Source organism: Carcharodon carcharias, chromosome 4 (genome assembly GCF_017639515.1).
Source record: "Carcharodon carcharias isolate sCarCar2 chromosome 4, sCarCar2.pri, whole genome shotgun sequence".
Lineage (NCBI taxonomy): Eukaryota > Metazoa > Chordata > Chondrichthyes > Lamniformes > Lamnidae > Carcharodon > Carcharodon carcharias.
The window spans coordinates 168,115,358-168,138,023 of NC_054470.1; the positions used below are offsets into that span (position 1 = coordinate 168,115,358).

The window sequence follows — 22,666 nt, forward strand, 5'->3', positions numbered from 1 at the left end:
AAAAATGCTGTGACTGGCTCTTAATTTTCATTGTTGGGCTACCTACGAGGGCAAGATCAAACACAAACCTACTTGTGACTCTCATTGGCCAACTTATTCCCTGGAGAGGCTCACCCTGTGGTACTTTGTTCTGCCTGTTTGCCTTTCATATGTTTTCCCCATTCCTCCTCTCCTGGCTGTGCCCCAGAATAATGGAACAGAGCACTCTGCATTCATCTACCACAAGTCCTAACCTGATTTGGTTTGGACAAGGAAGGAGATGACTGGCGGTGGTCAGTATTTCTAAGGGGAGTGCTGCATTACTTTGTGCACCTCTGGACTGACCAACTGGAGAGCACAGAGAACTGGTGCCTGACAGCTCGAGCTGAAAAGCTAGAGGAGCTTTAAGAGTAGGATTAAAAAGAACATAACTGTGGGAGGGGCATATAAAATAAATATGGTGTGATTTTCAGTTGCAAATTGTCATCTGATTATGTTTTTTGCTGAACTGCATCTGCTTTAGGTGCATTTGAGAAAAAGTGCCATGTGTATTTGCGATTAGTGTTTATTTGAACAGAGTTAATCAGCTGCACAGAACAGAATTGCAGAAGAATAGTATTCAAGACCGAGACCTAGAGATCGAGTTAGCCTCTTGGGGGTCTGCTTTTCGGGCCATGAAATGTCTCCTAAACCTCCATCATGCCAGATAGGAAGCACAGGTTCGTTGCAAGCTAGATGTGTGCCGTCTGTCACTTTGGTCAACCTCCCCCCACCAAAATAAACAAAAGTTGGCATACGGTGCAACAGGTGTGAGGCCCTTTTTATATGCAAGTAAGATGCCTAAGGCTCGTAAGAGGTCCTAACAACACGACTTGATTATTCCAATGCGGTTGGCCTGGACTATACTCAAAACAACCAGGCCCCATAGGCCTTAAAGGAACTCCTACAGGTCACCATGAAAAAGGTAACATACCTTAAAATATACTTACACGAATGTGGAGCCAGAAGCAGGCTGCTGCTGGTGACCGTTCCTCCAGCCAGCCACAGGTTGCAGCCAATCCCTCCCCACTACACTGCATCCTCCCTGACCTAGTTCCATCACCACACCCCCCCACCCCCCTCAAACAACCATCACTAACTGGAAGACCACTGCTGGCCTCACAGCCCCCTGACATTCAATGCCACTTCCACTGAAGAGCTGCCCATTATGGTCTACAGCTCACCAGCTCAATGGGAATAAGATCAGAGGCAAGATATCAAGTGTGCCTCACGCCTGACCTTACAGGGGCAGGGAAGGACTCCTTCACTACTCTTTCACGTCCCCAAAACTGGGAGTGTCAAATTTGCAGGCCAATATGATAAGATGAAGGGGCCCTAAATATAGGTTTATTTTGGTGAAGCTGGCAGAACCAATTTCAAGGCAAAAACATGGGCTCCACATCACTATGGTTTTTAGCTGAGTGCTTGCAAAAGCATCCACAGAAAATAATTAAAAGTTGAAAGGTCACAGATTTGGATATGCCGTTTACAAATCCCCGGTGCACTTATGGATACAAAGATTAGATACAGTGTACTGAATTAAATAATAGCAAGTGACATTACACTGTGAAATACAAGAGTCAATTAATCAAAGCAGTCTTTGTGTAACAATTTGACAATGGAATCAAGACTCAGCAACACAGCCGACTAAAGCATGACAACTGCATTAAGGAGTGAAGTAATTTTTAAAGTGCATTTTAATCCTTTTCCATTTGACATGTTAGCTTATAGCAATATCCAGCAATTTTAGCCCACTTTGGGTGATTCATTGTAGCCAGCCAGGTGCCTGCGACACATTAAAATCCATTTACTTTGCATCACTAACCTGAGTTAGTCCATAAACAGAGCTTCCATTGGCTTGCAGGGGCACGCCTTACTTGTCCATTTAATTAGGTTCAGGAATCTCTAAATGTGTACATGGATGTGGCTGGGAAACCATGCAACTTTCTAGTACAGAGCACTGGTAAGCTTCTTGCTGCTCAACCAGCTAAGACCACCTTACCCATTTGGGCTTTAGCTAGGGAGGATCATTTGAAGCCCAAGCAATGAGAATTCTTGCCCACAGTGACAAGTAACTCTTCCCTGAGTTAGGTATTGAATGACCAAGTCTTTCACCAAGGAGCTGCCTTGCTTCTAATCTTCTACTGTTGAGTATATCATGTTGGAACCTAGTCAATCCTTGGAACAAACTAGTTTAGCAGCAACATTTTTCTCTTCAATCATGATACATTTCATACTCTGGATATACGTGTGGGTTCCTATACCCAGAATCCAGGTAACTCAGCTTCGTCAATCCCAAACATCAGTATTATCTCAGTTATAGGATGTATATCTGCCTTTAGTAAAGGGGATGGACCAAGACCTACAGTTTACCACACGCCAATCATTTCAAATATTCTAGATTCACCACCATCCCCCCGCCCCCGCCATCACCTTGTGCACCCCAAAGTCCAAATCTAAAATCTGCTTCCCACCAACTGCTTAATCTCAACTTTCCTGCAAAGGGTTTTGCAAAACCAGTCATGACTTTTCCTCCAAGGTCCTAAGCAACCATTTGGTCCTCACTCCCTATACCTATTTCCTCATTTTTCCAGCAATCCATCAAACAAGATGGTCCTGAATCTTGCATATAGTCTGACGAAGTCCCTCCACTAAATTCTTGGAAGCTCCAAACCACAGCAGAGATGTGCCTGGGCACAGGACCTGTGTGCCACATCTTGTTGAAGAAAAATGGAAAAGAAAACTACTTACTTGTTGATTGTCCTTCCAAATGTAACTTGTACTAGGGCAATAAGTGTCTTCCTGACCCACTTGAACACTGTAAAGCAAAGATTAACAAGATAAAACAGATACATGAAGGGATATTTGGATTTCAAAGAGATCTTAGTCTGTTTACAATTAGCTAGATAAGCAAGGCTAAGGAATGTGTTTATTTTTCCCAAAGGTTACTGACAATATATTGGCAATATGAAAGTTTTTATATTATGAGGAAGATACAGTTTCAGAGACATATGGAGCAATAGGATTTACATATTAAAAAAAGAGAAACATATGTAAAGGAGAATGAAAGGCTGTGTGTCAGAAGGCCATGTAAGATCTAACAGGAGTGTGTGAAATAGTCTTAATGAAGGCTCCAGCCAGGTGTGCATGTCTGGTATATAATGAAACTAACGTTGGGGAAAAGCCATTTGGAATTCCACTGTCAAGTGGATATTGTGTTAACTTGCTGACTCAGTTTTAAATCTAAAATCTATTTTGGACCATTGCCTCAATGGGAGTGTAATGGGGATCAGGTTAATTAGGAAATTTAGGAGTTATTATAGTAATAAGTAATTGTAGTCTTATGGATGTGCTTGAAATCTTTATTAACAAAATATAAAACATTTTAATTTAATTTTTTAAATCTCTAAAGGTCTTGGTGGACTTATTACTTCTGACTTCTGTGCGCACATCTCATAATAAATAAAAATTGCAAAACAGTTGTGATAGCGCAACCAAGTTTCTCTTGTAGATTTGGTTCACCTGGCACACTGTCTGCCATGTCATAACACTCTTCATTAATCAAATGAAGCATTACAAACACACAACAGGAATAAACCCATGCCAAGAACAGGCAAGTCATGAAGCACACACATTTCTTTAAGGCAGTTTCATATCTAGGATGTCAAACACATAGGTCTGCATAAAGGATTTCCCCAGGGCTGTTGCCAACAATCCATTCCCTGTAGGAGATTAGCATACCATACTAAAAGATGGACAATGAGGCTTGTTAAGTGGGATATTACATGTGTAGAAGTAATCTGAAAGTTTGGCCCTCCAGGATAAAGAAACTTCCTTTTTTATTGATTCCCCCATACATATCAGTCTAGAAAGTAGAAAAAACTGACCAATAACTTCAAAGATAACACAGACCCCAAAAAGCCAATTATGTGAGAAAATAAGCAGTCATATGGGTTGGTGAATAAAGCTGTAGGAATAACCAACAATCCCTTGCTGTGTTTTTATTCCCCTCTCTTAATACAGAAGCACATTAAATCTAATTGTTGAAAGCACACAATTAGCAGTGCATTGTTTGGCGAGCCCAGGTCTATGCTTCCCTGGATGATTTTGAGTGGTCACCATTTTAGTTAAATGGCATCAAGGCATCAGGAGGTAATGGCAAGCATGAGCACAAAGGGCATGAAGGAGATAGGAGAGGAACAGGAGGTGGAGCTTCAGGGTTAGGGTGAAGGGTAAGGTGAAGAGTACAAGAAAGGCAGCTGAATGGATGAACGCAATCTTAGATATAAAAAAAGACCATGAGCTCCTCATGCTTGTTGAGGGCAAGGAGGCAGGGAAGGTGGTCATGGAGCAGAAAAGAACCAGAGGTAATCTTTGCTGTCCAGGATGATCTTAAGAGTAATGGATGGTTTTGGAAGAGGGATGATTATGTTAAATGATCCAGCCTGATCTGGTGATAGAAGTGAGGGCTAAGGGCATTTTATATTCTTCTCAGAGTTATCTTTGCAGACGACTTATGAAGAGCAGCTGGTGCAGTTTAATGTAATGGTAATTACCGTTATATTGCTAGGTGATAGTGATATATTACACAATTAACTGGACATTTTAAACGCTTTTCAAAAATTACTAGAAAAGAGATATTGTTCATCAGAGGTCAATAACCACTCTTTCAGCAAAGAGAAAACTACTAGAATATGCTTACATTTAGGGAATCATGCTTGGCTCAGTAGTGGCTTCTCACTTTTGGTTATAGGTTCAAAATTCATTCTATGGACTTCAGTGGCTAAAGTGGACTGGTACTATTGGGTGCAGTAACATGCAGTGGTTACCTTACCTTTTGCTGCCTCACCACTGTCGCATGTCAAAAATTGGGAACAATCTAGGTATAAATGAGATCTTTAAACATTGGGATGTGTCAGTGTAATGGTTATGTTATTGGACCAGTAATTCAGAGGGCTGGTCTAATCATCCAGAGAAGGCAGGTTCAAATCTCACCATGGCAGAGCATTCGAACTCAGCTTTAAAAAGGCCAGCATTTATTGTTCGTCCATGGTGGTGGTTTAATGCAACAGAGTGGCTTGCTAGGTCGTTTCAGGAGACAAGCATGAGTCAGTCACATTGCTGTGAACCTGACATCACATACAGCCAGACTGGTAAGCATGGCTGATGCACTTCCATTAAGGGCATCAGTGAATCGGTTAGGTTTTAAATGACAATCCACCTGGTTCATGACCAATTAAAAAAAAAATTAGTCGCTTGGTAGTGCAGAACTTGAGTATTGCTGAAAAAAGCAGCTTGCTGTTGAAGCTCATCGTCTTGCGCTCATCAGGACAGACACAAGAACGGCAAATTTCAAAGGGAATAACAATTTATACTGTATGAGAAGAGGGTGCTGTTTTAAAAAATTCTGAAAATAAGCTAGACACTAAACGCCACTGGGAAAGCTGTTGGGTCGAATACTGCTACACTCCATGGGCAGTGATGATCAATCCTCTGCAGCGGCAGCTGGGGATAGCAGCCAGGAGTGGAGGGAGAAAGAGAAAGGAAAGTGTCACTGTGAACTTGAGGGGATGAGTGTCAGCATAATCTTTGCAATTGGAGGGAGGAAGAACAGTGATTGAGCCAAGCTTACAAGTTAAAATAACTTATCTGGTTTAGCAATAGAAAGCATCAGATCATTTCTACAATAGCAAACAATTCCTTCAAGAAAGGGGGGAGAATTCCCACAATTTTAGCCACAATCTTCTGCTTCATACAATGGGTAGAAATCTGTGTGAGATTGCAGCTAACCTGCACTTCAAGTGTAACTACATTTCATTGTCCTATATCCAGTCCTGTTTTTGAGATGTCAGCTTTTCTGACATGGTTAGCTTTTTGCTAATCATTTAGTTTGACATGCTGTGAGAAAGCTCAAGGTTGGCCTGCTGCAGAAATATTGCCAGCTTCCCCAAAGATATTTTAGTTGGGCTGCCTGTTAAAATACTGTAGTGTGTTTCTATCAACTCTAATTACCTTAAATCGTTAAACAGCAGCACCGCTGTTGACCTTGCTTTTTAAAAAAAAACTAATAACAATGGATAATGCAGTGTTTTAATGGATTATTTATTCGCTGTTTTGTTGGCAGGACCACGCAAGTTGTCAAAAGTTCTAAAAATAAACTGATTATTAAGATTTATTAGCAGATAATAGCTGCATTTGAAACGCCAATAATTCATGGAGATCTGACACTTAGAATGGTGTGGCAAAAATCACTGAATGTTGGGAAATTCCAGATTAGCTGTTAGTTGAAAGTTGTAAACGTAAATACAATTGTGGTTGTCAAATGTAAATAGACTAGTGGGAGAATATGTGTCACGTTTGCTGACTAGGTTTTAATTCCACCATTTTACTGTTGCCTTTAGCCTAACCAAGATGGTCCCCCTCCTCCCTCCTGTTTCAACACACCACCCTGCCCTCATGCCCACATGTCCATCCTTGGCCTGCTGCAACGTTCCAGTAAAGCTCAATGCAAACTGGAGGAACAGCACCTCATCTTCCAACTAGGCACTTTACAACCTTCCAGACTTAATATTGAGTTCAACAACTTCAGATCAAGAACTCTTTCCTCCATCCCCACCCCCTTTCCGATCTCCCTTTTCCAATAATTTATACTTTTTAATATATTTTTCTTTTCCCACCATTTTTAAATGTATTTCCATCCATTGTTTTATCTCCACCTTTTAGCCTTTTTCAATCCCTTCCCCACACCCCACCCCCACTAGGACTATCTGTCACTTGCTCATCCTGCTTTCTACCCTTAATGTCACTATTAGCACATTTCTTAGCTAATATCACCACCGTCAACACCCTTTGTCCTTTTATCTATGACATCTTTGGCAATCTCTCCTTAGCCTCCACCTATCACTGGCCCTCTATCCAGCTCTACCTGTCCCACCCCCCTCAACCAGCTTATATCCCACCTCATTTCTATACTTCCTTAGTTCTGATGAAGAGTCATACGGACTCGAAACATTAACTGTGTTCCTCTCTGCAGATGCTGTCAGACATGCTGAGTTTTTCCAGCTATTTTTATTTTTGTTTCTACAAAACCATTTCTTCTTTTTGGATATTGCACTGAAGTATTAGCTTAAATTACACAATCAAGTCATTGCAGTGAAGTTTGAACCCACAACTTGTTGACTCAGAGGCAAGAACACGACCACTGAGTCAAGGCCAACACTAAAGCCTGTATTGTGGCAAATTCTTTTTAGGCCTTTCTGACTCAAAGCTGGAATGAAGCTTCATGCGCGTCTCAAACGATGGCGTAAAGAGAGAAATGTACTAAGTTCACTTACTTCCCCTGAGCTCAAAGATTTCTCCAATGAGCATGAAGCAAGGTTCAGCGAGAGAGTCTCTTTTGCAGTCAACCTCATCCCCATAGTCGGACAAATCACTGTCGTCTTCAGTCTCCTCCTGAGGGGGGGCCACGGAAAAACAATAATCAAAAAACATATTTGGAGGAACTGATAATATTGCACACAGCTTCTGCTATCATTGATAGACTTTAAAACTAAAGATTATCTGCAGTTTGTTCTTCGTTTCTACAGGGGTATCACCATCAGCTCATTGTCCTAATGCACATAACAGAAAATACAGATTTTGAGATTTGCAGGTCTTTTTTAATACATCAGAATGTGAAAATTATTCCCAAGTAATTTTGCATCTTTGAAGTCCCAAGCCTGCTGTAATATTGAGATCCCTGATATCACATGGCCATTATTTTTCAGCACCAATAAGTCTGTCAATACGTGTGGATACAAACCTGACTGGTATCTTTTCATACAGAAACTAACTTAAGTCCTGTACATTGTATGCTGGGACCACTTTACAGAGATAGCACACAATTAAGCACACTACTGAATTTATACTATAGGCTGTGCTGCATGAAGACTGGGAACTACATGTCTTTATGTGACGAGTAACATGAACAGGCAGTTGGAAGAGAAAGAGAAAGGCTTAGGGTGGGTGTTGGGGGGGCGGGGGGGAGAAGACTCATCTGCAGGCTGCTCCTATTCACACCTTGGAATCGCATTACTGCCTCGGCCTTTGGTGTAATCTTCCTGTTGCCCTTACTTGCTTGTTATGCGTGGGCTGGGAAGACCAGGAGGTCTAAAAACAGGAACACTCTAGCCTTGAAAATGAAAAAAATAACTTCTATATAGACTTAACAAAATAATGCCTAGACAGTTTATCCTTTACTAGTTCAGTAGTTTTGTGTGCATGCTGCAGCTAATCACTTAGGCCAGAAATCTCCCCCCCCCGCCCATTGGAGGGGTTGTGTGGGGATGGGCGCAAACCCGATCCACACTGCCATTTTACGTGGGCAGGCCAATTAAGGCCCACCGATTGTGACGTGTGCCCGGAAGTGCTGAGTGCTCCTTGTGCGGGCGGGCGGTGGGGGGGGGGGGTGGGGATTCCCTGAATGGTTCCCTGTGCTCTTTCGGAGGTGCCTCAGGGAGATTTGTTTAAGTTATGGAAATTTGAATAAAGGTGGGAAATAAATTTAAGGATATGTCCCCTCATGTGAAACTGTCACATGAGCTGGGACATATTCATTATTAATTTCAAAAATTTTTATTTAAATAATAAACCCTTCATGAAACCTCATCCTCATCCCGCCCGTGGATGAGGTTTTTATGAAAAATGCAAAGGCCGCCTGGGCTCTTCACCTGCCCGCTAACCTTAAGGTTGGACAGGCAGCTCAGTTAATTACTTTTTAACAGGCCTAAGTAGGCCTTTGACAGTTTGGTGGGCACGCAGCCGACTTGGCTGTGCGCCCGCCAAACTGAATATCTGAATGATGTGCGCTCGCTGACAGGAAAATGCTGCCCTTAGGTCTTTTCAAGAAAGTATTTTAAATCTTTTGTATCTAGTTATGCCTGAAACTGATATCTCCCTGATATTTTTACACAAAACTGAAGCTACACAAACATCCTTGCTTCCTTGTGTATGAATTTTTTAATTCTGCCATCATTGACATACTATATAACATGAAATATGATCTACATCAGCAGTCAAAAGACTGTTAAGAATTCTTTAATTCTGCAATAAATTGTTGCCCCCAGTTATGAGCAGAAACACAACAGGCTGCACAAACAGCTCCTTCACTTTAGTGACAGGAATGGCTACATTATCATTATGGCTGTTACTAGACTAATAATCCAGAGGTCTCAACCAATAGTTTAGAAAATAAGTCCAAATCCCATCAAAGTGGTTTGAGAATTTGAGCTCGTTCATTAAAAAATCTAGAAACATCACAAAAAGCTAGTGAAAGTGACCATGAAGCTGTCAAAATGTAGAAAAAAAATCCCAACAGGTTCCTTACCTGCTCTGGTCTATAAGTGACTCCAGACTCCTACACAGGAACATAAACAAGAGCAGGTGTAGGCCATTCGGCCCCTTGAGCCTGCTCTGCTATTCGACTAGATCATGGCTGATGATCTACCTCAATGCCATTTTCCTGCACTATCCACCAACCTGTCTAAATGTTAACTTCCATTCGAAATGGCTGAGCAAGCAACTGAGTTGTACCACCATTTGCAATGTATATGAAAGTCTGGAACCACTTTTGTGCATTCATACAGCCTTAACAGGAACATTAAAACAATCCTTTCTGTAGCTGGGTCACAACCAAAGTACTACGAATAAAATTCTTTCCTCCTACTGTGAATAAGAGAAATCTTGGTTCAGCTCTAAAGTTCCCAGCTTGTCCAAAACAAAACTGGATGGCTGAGAATGCACGGCTGGTGCCCAAATAATAAAGCCACTATATAAACGCAAGCAATGTAAATAAAAATCCCAAGGTGCTTCAGAATAGTGTAATCAGATAAAAATGGGATGCCGATATAAACAAGGAGACAGTGATCAAAAGGTCAGAGATAGGGGTTTAAGAAGGGCCTTACAGAAGAAGAATTAGAGGGACTGGTGGAGCTTACAGAGAGAACCAAGGCCATTAAGGCATTTCAACTCTGCCATCAGGGGAATTTTGGAAATGTCTAATTTCATGAGTCATATTTTATAGGAATATAAGTTTAATTTTGGAAAAATTGAATTTGAATTTGTAAATGTAGGATAAGTGGAACTATGGAATTTAGAAGTTGCCAGGTCACCCAAGGTATTCAGACATCAAAGGTCCTCTCATGTGTTTTTAAAAGGTCTGCAATGGAAGAGCGAGTGCCATAAATGGCAAGTGGATCCGTTTAGCTAGGGACCGGAAAACAGCAAGTCCAAAGAGAATTTCCTTGTCCCTTGGAGGACGAGACTGGGGAGTTAATAGTGGGGATTGCAGAAATGGCAGTGACGTTTAATCAATATTTTGCCTCAGTTTTCACAGTACCACCCCAATAGTAACAGGTAGAGCAGAGGATATAGAGAATTAGGAACTTAGAACAATCAACATCACTAGAGAAAAAGTACTGAGCAAGCTATTGGGATTAAAGGGTGACAAGTCCCCAGGACCTGATGGCCTACATCCCAGGGTCTTAAAAGAAGTGGCAGCGGAGATAGTGGATGCATTGGCTATAATATTCCAAAATTCCCCGGATTCTGGAAAGGTTCCAGTGGATTGGAAAAATGCTAATGTAACGCCCTTATTCAAAAAGTGGGGGAGGCAGAAAGTAGGAAACCGTAGACCAGTTAGTTTAACTTCTGTCATTGGGAAATTGTTAGAATCCATTATTAAGGAAGTAGTAATGAGGCATTTGGAAAATCAAAATGCAATCCATCAGAGTCAGCACGGTTTTATGAAGAGTAAATCGTGTTTGACTAGTTTGCTAGAGTTCTTTGAAGATGTGACAAGCAAAGTGGATAATGAGGATCCTGTGGATGTAGTATATCTGGACTTCTAGAAGGCCTTTGATAAGGTGCCGCACAAAAGGTTAATCCACAAGATAAGATCACACGGAGTTAGGGGTAATATATTAGCTTGGATAGAGGATTGGTTAACCAACAGAAAGCAGAGAGTCGGGATAAATGGGTCTTTTTCTGGATGGCAACCTGTAACTAGTGGTGTGCCACAGGGTTCGGCCCTTGGGCCCCAACTATTTACAATCTATATTAATGACTTGGATTCAGGGATAGTAGGTACTATAGCTAAATTTGCAGACGGCACCAAAATAGGTGGGAAAGTAAGTTGCAAGGAAGAAATAAGAAATTTACAAATGGATATGGACAGGTTAGGTGAATGGGCCAAAATTTGGCAGATGGAGTTTAACGTGGATATGTGTGAGGTTATACATTTTGGTCAGAAGAATAAAATGACGACTTAGTATTCAAATGGAGAGAAACTTCAGAATACTTCAGTGCAGAGGGATCTGGGTGTCCCCATGCATGAATCACTGAAAGCTAGTATGCAGGTACAGCAGGTAATAAGGAAGGCAAATGGAATTTTGGCATGTATTGCTAAAGGAACGGAGTATAAAAATAGGAAGTGTCGTTGCAACTGTACAAGGCATTGGTGAGACCGCACCTGGAGTACTGTGCACAGTTTTGGTCCCCTTACTTGAGGAAGAATATAGTTGCACTGGAGGCAGTTCAAAGGAGGTTCACTAGATTGATTCCAGAGATGCGGGGCTTGTCTTATGAGGAGAGATTGAGCAGCTTAGGCCTAAACTCGCTAGAGTTTAGCAAGATGAGAGGAGATCTAATTGAGGTATATAAGATGCTAAAGGGGATAGACAAAGTAGATGTGGAGCAGATGTTTCCCCTTCTGGGGCATTCTAGAACAAGAGGCCATAGTTTTAGGCTAAGGGGTGGTAGATTTAAATCAGAGATGAGGAGGAATTACTTTTCTCAAACGGTTGTGAATCTGTAGAATTCACTACCTCAGAGTGCAGTGGATGCCGGGACGCTGAATAAATTTAAGGAGGAGATAGACAGATTTTTAATTAGTAATGGGTTGAAAGGTTATGGGGAGAGGGCGGGAAATTGGAGTTGAGGCCAAAATGAGATCAGCCATGATCGTAATGAATGGCGGGGCAGGCTTGAGGGGCTGAATTGCCTACTCCTGCCCCTTGTTCTTATGTTCTTTGTTAGGTATGTGAATTATTCATGTAGATACCAGGTCAAAGAAAGGTTGAAAAGCAAATGGTAAATAAGGGTAATTCTAAAGTATTCATATACTTTTCAGATCAAAGGATAGATTTGGGAATTGTGGATGAAGGGTTTGAATCTCCATCTAGGAAATTCTGGGATGCCAGGTTGACATGGGGATAGGTTGCAGGGGATCAAATAACCTTTTGTGTTGGGTTTGTGTGTTTTTTCTCACAGGCACAGGCAGAGAGAGAGAAAGATGCCAGCACTAGGAGCTGGGAAGCAGCTGAGACCAGTAGCAAAGGGCTATGAACACAAGGGTGTTTTCTGATTGTGGAATCACTGAGTAAGGAGGCAGTGAAGCCCATGATTGAGCAGGGGTATCCACAATCACGAGATGCTTAAAGAGGCGTTATAGGGTCATCTGGCCGATTGGTAGTAGTAGGATCCCAAGAAATCTCATACCTCAGAGAATAAAAGGAACACTGAGGAGAATCAAATTAAATTCCTGAGAGCTGTGGCACACCTTTGTTTGGTCCCAGAAGTGAAAGAACCCTCAATATCCTGGAAAGAATAGGGGAACTCTTGGGTGGAATTAAACACAAAATGAAAAACAGCTTGTTGAGATTCCCTCGGTTAAATAATATAATTTCATTATAATATGAATAGTGTTAAGTTCATAGTGCTTTCTTTGGTTAATTAGGGTCAGATTTATACAGCACAGAAATAGGCTCTTCAGCCCATCAAGTCTGTGCCGGCCATCAAGCACCTATCTATCCTAATCCCATTTTCCCAATTCTTGTACTGTAAAAGTTTTTGTTTAAAATGTGAAATCTTGTGGCATAATTCTTTCAGGTATTAGCTGGAAGTTCAAATTTCTTTTCAAAAGTTAATGGTCACCCTCAAAATCATAAAAGAATTCATAATGTTTTTAATAATATCATAAACAATTGTGAAGTTTAATTAGGGATTACAAAGCCCACAATTAAATCAGAGTGAGACAAATTAAGCTGTATAATGCAGTTTCTTTTTAAGTCATGCAGAGATTTAGTGATCCACACCTCTTGGTGAGAGAAGAAATCTCCAGGGAGCCTCTCCAGGAAGGAGGATAGCGAAAAAGTCGACTTCTTCCCTTGTACATCGACAACTTTCAGATATTCTGGAGAAGGGCTTAGAAAACCATAAAGTGCCTCACTCTGGCACAGTCTCTCATCAGTGAGGAGTTTCTGTAGGTTGAAAGTTCAGGTGAGAAAGTAATACTAACAAAGACAAGTACACAGCAATTTTTTTTAGTTCGTTGGAACCATACAACAGATCGACTGTACTTCTAGAAACAGTTGACTTTTAAAACCAGCCATGAGTCCAGAGAGAAAAATCTTTCTCCAGTTATGGTAATCACAGAATTGTTACAACACTGAAGGAGACCGTTCAGCCCATCATGTCGCTCCGTAGGAGCAATTTTCCTTGTGTCACTTCGTTGCCATTGAAGTTGATATCACCCCACCCCTCATTAATTATTGTTACTCTGAATTGCTCATCCTTTTCCATAGTCAACTTAACCTTATTATACAATGATCACTGTCCCCTAAATGTTACCCTACTGACACTCAATCCATTTGACCCACTTATTCCCAGGAACCAGGTTGCACTGCTAGATCTTTCACGTTGGACTGGAAACATACTATAGAAAAATTCTGAACACACTAGGAACTCTTGCCCCTGTCTGTCCTTTATACTACTGCCATCCCAGTCTATATTTGGATAAGACCCCATTATAACTACTCTATAATTCTTGCACCTCTCTGTAATTTCCTTCCTCTATATCTTTCCTACGAACTGGTATGCTACATCAAGCAATGCAAGTGCACCTTTTTTGTTCCTTAGTTCTAGCCAGATTCTGTCCTTGACTCCTCTGTCCAGCACTGCAACATTCTTAATCAATACTGCCATCCCTTCCCCTTCTCTTCCTTTCCTATCTTTTCTGAACACCTGTATCCAGGAATATTTAATATCCAGTCCTGCCCTCTTTTAGCCAGCTCTCTGTTATAGCCATAACATCTTAATCAATACCAAACTTCTAAAGTAAGCCTCAGTGAGTCATCTTCATAAGTCAGCAAATACTTTCACAGTCAGAAACATTTGAAGCTGTGGTTTTGATCTGACTTTTAAAACCACCTCAAAGTGGATCTTAATGACTTGCAATAAATATTCTAAGTCATTATTTTTAGTGATGTCTCTCTACTCAAACAATAATCCTCACTGATAGAGACAAGTTAGAAACTGGTTTTACTCCAGCATTTCGATGCTTCGGAAAATGTCATGCAACGGGGCAGAAAAAAGATGTTCCACTTGGTTTCTTAAAAATCTTTTTAACCCGGACATATAATCTGCTTTTAGTATTTAACTTAAACAGTAACATTCAGATCATTGCAAAAATCGTAATTTGAAAACCTTTTTAATTGAGTGAGTCCTCTGCTAGAAGAATGAGTAAATGGCCACTGGCCACCTACCACTGGTCTTGACAGGATAAAAGCTACAAGGATGTTTCCCCTCATGGGAGAATCTAGAACTAGAAGGCACAATTTCAGAATAAGGGGTCTCCCTTTTAAGGTAGAGATGAGCTGGAATTTCTTCTGTTAGAGAGTTGCTAGTGTTTGAAATTCTCTTCCCAAGAGAGAGGTGAAAGCTGGGTCATTGAATAACAGATTTTTGATCTACAAGAAAGTTGAGGGTTATGGGGTGGAGGGCGGCAGGGGGTGTGCAGAACCAGCAGGAAAGTGGTGCTCAGGCTACAATCAGATCATACATGATCTCATTGACTGCAGAACGGGTTCGATGGGCCAAATGGCCTATTCCTATTGGGGCAGTTGTAAAATCAACCTTTCCAGCAAGTGGAGTCTGAAATTTACCCAACTTGGGAGTGGTACAGCTGGAAATGGAAGCAGAGTGAGAAAGTCTGCAATAAGCCTAAAATATCTGTAGAATAAGTTACCACCAAGGTATAGAAACTGCTCATATTATAAAACTTGGATGTGTCCAGTTTCATTTTACCATTGACAATTGTCTTACTGATGTTAGTGGAGTTACAATTTCTGTTTCTCTGACCTGTAAAAAATTATTCAGCTGATTTTTTGACTTGTCCAGGAACTTCTGGTCAATGGATTTAAAGGGCAGCTTACTCATTGAAGGCAGCTGCACTTTCTTTAATATTGGGAAACACTGCAAAACACAAAATCAGATAATTACTGCTGTAACAATGCTACATCATCACAGGGCTAAATTTAAGAGCTACATAAACTTAATTCACTCTTCAATCACATTACAGGGATCTGTTTCTCCAGTTGGTATTTACAGTGAATATCTCACACCGTTTGTACAGAACTGGAGACCCCCAAAGCAATAAATATGTTGCTCATTATCATAACTATAACCACATGAAAGTGACAAAATGCAGGCAGTGCAATGGGCATTTTACTGCTGTCTTCCTTCTTTATTCCCACTTCAAGCACTGTGTCTGTTTCAGTCATAGACCCAAAGGGAGGTGCTATTCAAGTTCTGAAATCAGTTCAAAGAAGAATCTCTAGCCTGATGGCTAATGTCAGGGGTTCAGTTATGCAGAAAACCCAGTCAAATTAATCCCTGATAGGAGGCAATCAAGAGGGGATGCCAAAGAATACAAGATCCTAAAGGAGACATACAAATGGCAAATCCAACATAATACTTCAAGCTAATAATGCACGTAAAATGTAGCAGCATTTATAACCTGGCTGTCTAACAAAGCTAACTGCTTTATTACAAATAACCATTTGTAACCATACAGATTGATTGAAGGAGGTGGTTATTTTTGATCTACCACACTACAGGAAAATAAGAGAGCTGAAATACAGGCCGTATTTCCCATTTAATAAGCAGAATTGTATGATAAAGGACAGCAATGTTAGGGGCATAAAAGGATCCTATTATTTCCATGTATACAGATACTTTTAGACATTACTGTGTCAAAAGCCCTGCCAATACAACATAATGCAATATAAAAAACATGGCTGCGATGTGAATATAGAAACATCCACTCAGAACTGCCTTCTTGACTCATCCTCCACTGTCACTCATTCTCTGTCTCGCTTAGGACCCCCAGACAAGAGATTTAACAATCTCCAAGTGAGTGAGGATGGAAGGGGGTGGGGGAATATCCCAATGTGATGATGTCATCAGCATACCTGTTTTTTGATGATGCCGCCAAGGGGAGGCATGTAGACAAAAAAATAGGAGGGTGGGGGGCAGGGGCAAGGATCGACCCTTGGGGAACACCAGCGTTAAGTGTATGGGAATATGGGAGGAGAAGCCATATACAGTAATTCTCTGGCCACAACTGGATAGATAAAAATGGAATCAGGCGAATGCAGTCCCACTCAGCTGGACGATGGTGGAGAGGCTTTAGAGGAGGATGGTGTGCTCAGCTGTGTCAAAGACTGCAAACAGGTTGAGAAGGATGAGGAAGGGTAACTGGCCTTTGTCGCAGTCACATAGGATGACATTTGTGACAGGTACCTCACAGAGTTTCCTATGTAGCGTCTGGAACTCGCTTAGCTTCCTGGTAACTGCCCAGCCATTATGTTCAGGATCAGATGGACTCAACTGCACTGTGACTGAGTAGCAGGGCATTTGCTCCCCATTTTCTTCCACAACCTGCCCAAGAAAAGGAACGAAAGGTTGACAATATGCAAATGCAATTCAGTAGGAATCAAAACAGTGTTTTCCCTTTGCATTAGTCTGTGCACCTCCATAAGAACAAAATTACTCTTGCAGGCAACTCAACTCAACACAATTCTAGGATAGTCACAAGTGATTTAGTGCAGTCTGTTCTCTCGCAGATTGCCACACAGAATGTCAGTTTTGTTGCTCATTTTTTAGCAACAATTATTTTTAATAAAGTCCCAAAGGTAACGAAAATGTCAAGTTCTGAGACACCACAATTGAGTGAGGAATCACTTACCCTAGAAATGGGCAATTTCACTGGTAATAGTACACTGATCAGCTGAATACTATGGGCAGAATTTAGCCCTTGTCGGGCGGGCTCGGCAGGGGAAGGCAGTCGGGAAGCCATGATCGATGCCAGGAGGCAATTTCACACTGGCGGGCCAATTAAGGTCCACCCAGCCTGAAACACGAGTGGCAGTGCTTACCGCTGCCTGTGCGGGTAGGGGAAGGGGGGAATGGGGAGGGGAGGGGTGCAGGAGGGAGTGCAAGCGGGACAAGTGCATGCTTCAGAATCGCCCTGAGGCACAGAGCTGCCTTGGGGGGAAGAGTTTTTTTGAAAAGAATAAAGAATTGAAAAATGTTATAAAACATGTCCCCTCGTGATTCTGTCACATGAGCAGGGACGTGTTTTTAATTAAATTTTAAAGCTTTTATTTTATTTTTATTTGCTTTTGGAAACATCATTCCACCTGTGCAGGAGGCTTCCAAAAAAGAAAGCAACGGCCACTTGGCCTTTTCGCCTGCCCGCCAACCATAAGGTTGGATGGGCAGCGAAAAATTTAACGTAATTGATACTTTAATGGCCTTGACAGGCCTCTTAATTGTTGGTGGGCACGCAGCTGATTCCCGCGTGCGCCCACCGACCGAACAATCGTGCAAGTGCGCATTTATGACGGGACAACACACGTCATTTCATGCTCGAGCGGGTCAGGCGCACGCCCGTCCACCAAGGTGAAAATTCTACCCTGTCTTTTCAAACACAACAAGGACAGATTCTGCAACAAGTGAGAAGGTGTAAATTAGTCAACATCCTATCAAGTCATCTTCAGCAGCCTTGCACAGAATTCACTATAAAATCTAAAGTTAGCCACAGGTTCTTATAACCAGTGAGCTTTAATAAATCAGATGGTTTAATATTTCATCTGTTCAGTTTGCTTTTGTTACAGCTTCTTTTTCAATAGTCCCTCAGGATCGAGGATGATTTGCTTCCATTCTGGTTCAATGGATTCTGAGATGTTGAGAATCCAATGTCAGACACACAAATAACATGTCCTGGCCAGAAGAGCTGGTTTTGTGTGATTAGTACCTTGATACTGGGCACATCAGCTTAGGAGAGGAAGCTGCTGTTTGACCATTTTCCTTGCTACTGGATTTGGAGGATCTTGCAAAGGCACCACTGGTGGTGCTTCTCCAGTGTTTGGATAAGTCCAATGCATGATCTGCAGATTTTGCCACATGCAGGGCAAGTGGTGCTTGAATGGTGGGAAGGTGGGTTGGTTGGAGGCTCCTATACTCTCTGACACCTTGACTTCACCACTGCCTACTCCCAACGAAGTCTTTCTACGTGTTTGCTGCCTTCCCAAACAAACCTATTTTGGTCGGTCACAAGCCAGGGACTCAATTAGTATGTTTGGTCTCTTTCAAGGATGCTTTGAGGACATCTCTAAAGTATCTCTGTTGTCCTCCCAGAGTCTCCTGCTGCGGCAGAGTTCAGAGTACAGCTGTTGCTTCAGGAGTCCAGTGTCAGACACACAAACACATGTTCAGCCCAACAGAGCTGATTTTGAGTGATTAGCCTCTTGATACTGGGCATGTTGGCTTGGGAGAGGAAATTGCTATTGGACCACTTTCCTTGCCAATAGATTTGGAGGATCTTGCAAAGGTGCCACTCGTGGTTCTTCTTCAGTGCTTTGAGGTGCCTGCTGCAAGTCTCCGAAGCTTACAGGTGTGCTGGAATCACTGCCCGGTAAACCATGACCCAGCTTCAGGTTTGAGATCCTGGTCCTCAAATACTCTAATCCTCAGTCAAAAGCTGAGCTGGTATATTGGAGGCAAAGATGAATTTTGCTGTCTAGGTCTCCCTTCATGGTCCATGGAAAATAGTCCATATTTTCCACGATCTCACCATTGACCTTAATCGTTAGAGGGTGGTGTTGTGCTGTGGGAGCTAGTTGGAAGAGGACTTTAGTCTTCCAGATGTTTAGTGAAAGGCCCATTTTCTTTATGCTTCGGAGAAGGAGTTGACAATGACCTGGAGCTCAGTTACAGCACCCCAGCTGACAATATACTGTAATCTCTACAGTCTGAAATCTATTGTTCAGAAGAACCAGTTATTCAGAATTTTTTCGATCCGGCCCAGGCCTGTAGATGTTGAATGATGTTTCCACTAGAGGGGGAATCTCGAACTGGGGACATAGTTACTGAATAAAGGGACACTCATTTAAAACTGAAACGTGAAGGAATTTCTTCTCTCAGAAGTGAATGTCTGGAATTCTCTACCCCAGAGAGCTGTGGAGGCTAAATCATTGAAGAGGAGGTAGATAGACTTATGAAATATCGGGGAGTTGAGGGCTATGAGGAGCTGGCAGAAAAGAGGAGTTGATGCCTGGGGCAGATCAGCCGTGGGTTTATCATGGGTTGTAGAAATTATTAAATCAAAGTACGGTTATATATATTCAATCCCGTATCAGACATCAGCTGACATCACTCCTCCTCAGAGTCACTAGAAAGAACAAATCTGTATTTATAACTGCACCTTTCAGGACCTCAGACCATCCCAAAGTATTTTAAGTGCAGTGACTTTTGTAATTAGGGGAAATGAGGCGATTAATTGATGTACAGCAAGGTCGCACATACAGCAAATAAGCAATTAATCCATTTTAGCAATGTTGTTTGATGGATAAATGTTGACCAGAGCCTGAATTTTTCCCACGTTGAGCAGGCTCGGCGGGAGCAGTCACGGAGCTGACCATGATCAGCTCCGCACCGACATTTTACGCGGGCAGGACAATTAAGGCCCACCCAGCATAATATGCAAGCGGTAGCAGCGCTACTTGTGCAGGTGGGGGGAGGAGGGAGAGCCGGGTCCAGCGCTCTTTCATGTGCAGGCGCGCGAGACAGCGCTTCAATCTCCCTGAGGCACGGATAAATAAATGAATGTCATAAAAATTTAATGAAACATGTCCCCTCGTGTGACTGTGTCACATGAGATGGGACATGTTCTTATTTTTCATAAAAACTTTTTAATTAATTCATAAAAGCTTTAGGAAACCTCACCCGGCTCGTGGATGAGGTTTCCTAAAAAATGTAAAGGCCGCTTGGCCTTTTCGCCTGCCCGCCAGCCTTAAGGTTGGACGGGCAGCATAAACTTGAAATTAATTACTTAATTAGTGGCCTTAATAGGCCTATCAATTATCAGCAGGCGCACAGCTGACTTCAGTGCATGCCCACCAAACAAAACATCGCGAGACAGCACGATCTGTACGCACACCCAACGTCATTGCACGCCATTTTACATGTCGGCATGCAGGGCCCGCCCTCCACGCTGAACAGAAGTTTCTGCCCCTGGTGCTCAGAATTCAACTCTTTTTGGGTGTCTTTTTAGCTGTAAACATCTCCCCTGTATAGAAAAATATCTGGGTGCTAGATTAATAGCGATGGAAAAGTGTGGAGATCAAATTCCAAAATGGTAGTCCCGGTAATAATTGAAAGATTTCACAGCAGTGAACTGTTAATTAACTACAATTAGAATTGGCTTTGTAAACAGATCCTTCAAAAGGGTCTCGACATCAGGCACCCAGAGATCATGATTTTAATTATAACAAGCCTCCTTACATTTCTCAACAAAAGGAGAAAGCATTATCCCCTAACAAATTAAAATACGCACAATGTTCTTTGATAATAGTTTAGAACAATGGAATAGAAAATCTATGTTAGAACTTTGCACTTCATTTCATTGTTCCTTCATTTGGGATAATAGCCTATGGCAATGTCTCAATATTTAAGAACCTATAATTCTACCATAAAAACTCATACAACTTCAAGGGTTTTGTTTGGTGCTATTCTTTTGCTGGCTGTGACTCAAGAATGGTTCAGTTCTTAAGAGTTCATTTCCTCTACAAGCCGAATTGGGTGAAGGATACAAAGTGCTCCTCTCCAAAGGAAAGGATGCCCCTCTGAAACAGCCATCAACATAAGTGGACCAGCTAAAACTCCACATGCAGCATTAAGTCGGCTGAAGCACATGCAGTGTTTGTCTTGGCCAATGGCTGCAGATCATCTCTGCATTGTTGTTGAGCTCTTGTTCACCAGTAGGTTAAGATCACAAAATTACCTAGTTAATGGCAAACCTCACCTCAACTGTATGAAAGGAAAAGTTTGGTAATTAAACACTTCATGAGACCTCTGAGAAATATAGTGTAAAGTCTGATACTCGATTACTCCTGGGATCTGCTCAGGAGCCTACTTGAAAACCTATGTTTCATAGGCGATTTACTAGTTCACTTGGACTTATAAAAGAAAGTAATTCAATTATTGCGCCTGTATAATAGCAATATTGCAACTGGAACAATACTGTATTGCTTCGCCCATTAATACAAATTAAAAGTAATTTTAAGATTAAAGCAAAATACTGCAGATGCTGGAAATCTGGAATAAAAACAGAAAATGCTGGAAAAACTCAGGTCTGACAGCATCTGTGGAGAGTGAAGCAGAGTTAACGTTTCAAGTCTAGATGACCCTTGTGTGACCTGTGTGGCTCTGAAGGGTCATACAGGCTTGAAACATTAACTCTGTTTCTCTCTCTATAGATGCTGTCAGACCTGCTGAGTTTTTCTCGCATTTTCTGTTTTTATTATTAGAAGTAATTTTACTGCTTTACATTTAGTTATTTGTAAACCTGACTGGTAAAGACTATTTCCATTCCGCTAGTCCCATCATCCAGGCAATATCATATCCCACAATACGTCACATCTCCCTAGAAATTTTTCCTCCAATTACTTATCCAACTCTAGCTTGAATTTCGTGATGCAACCTGCCTCCACTGCCTCCCTTGACAATTTATTATAAACATTCACTCCTTTTGCATAAAGTAATTACACTTAAACTGACTTTGACGCCTACTCTTTTAAATTGGAAGGTCTTCATTGTTCAAGCTGCTATCCAAATTCTGGTTAGTTAGCACTACACGTTTATATCTAAATTACCATAGAAAAACCTTTCTGCAAGACCTCCCACCTGCTTTATACATGACTTTTTTTAAAAAAACAGTATTGCTGTCACGTCAAGAAATCCACAGAAGCATTATTTCTGAAGCCCGAGGCAATCTAACATCATTTCAATTCACTCTCTTCCCAGCAGTCTGCTTAGACTGAAGTTGAAACTTCAGGAAAAATCTCCTGGTGTTGATTTAAATGGAAAATGCATTAAAAAATTAAACTGTTGCTGCTGGTCCATGCAGGGCAGTTTTTGGAACTGTTGCCTCATGAACTGATAAATCCTAAATCAAAAGCGCCAAAGATTTATTACTGCCAGCAGCTGAACATATACAAAATAATGGAATCACTAATTTGACCATAACAGGTGAGCCCAAGACTCCACTGTGCATCTATACTGTCCATAAAAAGCAGTTTATACATCCCCGCCTTAAAAAAGAACACAGCAGTTTAGCTCCCGCCATTGCTGCGCATGAGCAATCCATGTCTGGTAAAAATTGTAACTAAACATAACTAAAATTAATATTTGCACATCCTTCGTTATGAATCAATTTTGATAAAAGTGACATTCAGCCTCTGTAAATTCAATGTAAAAGCTACCTGTCAAG

General features: G+C 41.5%; 1 protein-coding gene across 3 annotated transcripts in view; it reads right to left on the minus strand.

The window, feature by feature from the left end:
• The window catches only part of snx25 (sorting nexin 25), a 251,246-nt gene that overhangs the window by 16,248 nt on the left and 212,332 nt on the right, over nt 1–22,666 (minus strand). For all 3 annotated transcript variants that reach the window (XM_041186048.1, XM_041186047.1, XM_041186049.1), the window contains 5 exons: nt 16,636–16,773; nt 15,193–15,306; nt 13,149–13,313; nt 7,353–7,470; nt 2,770–2,836 (listed from right to left, as the gene is read on the minus strand). In XM_041186048.1, the coding sequence (XP_041041982.1) occupies nt 2,770–2,836; nt 7,353–7,470; nt 13,149–13,313; nt 15,193–15,306; nt 16,636–16,773 (602 nt within the window). The remainder of the gene's footprint in view (nt 1–2,769; nt 2,837–7,352; nt 7,471–13,148; nt 13,314–15,192; nt 15,307–16,635; nt 16,774–22,666) is intronic.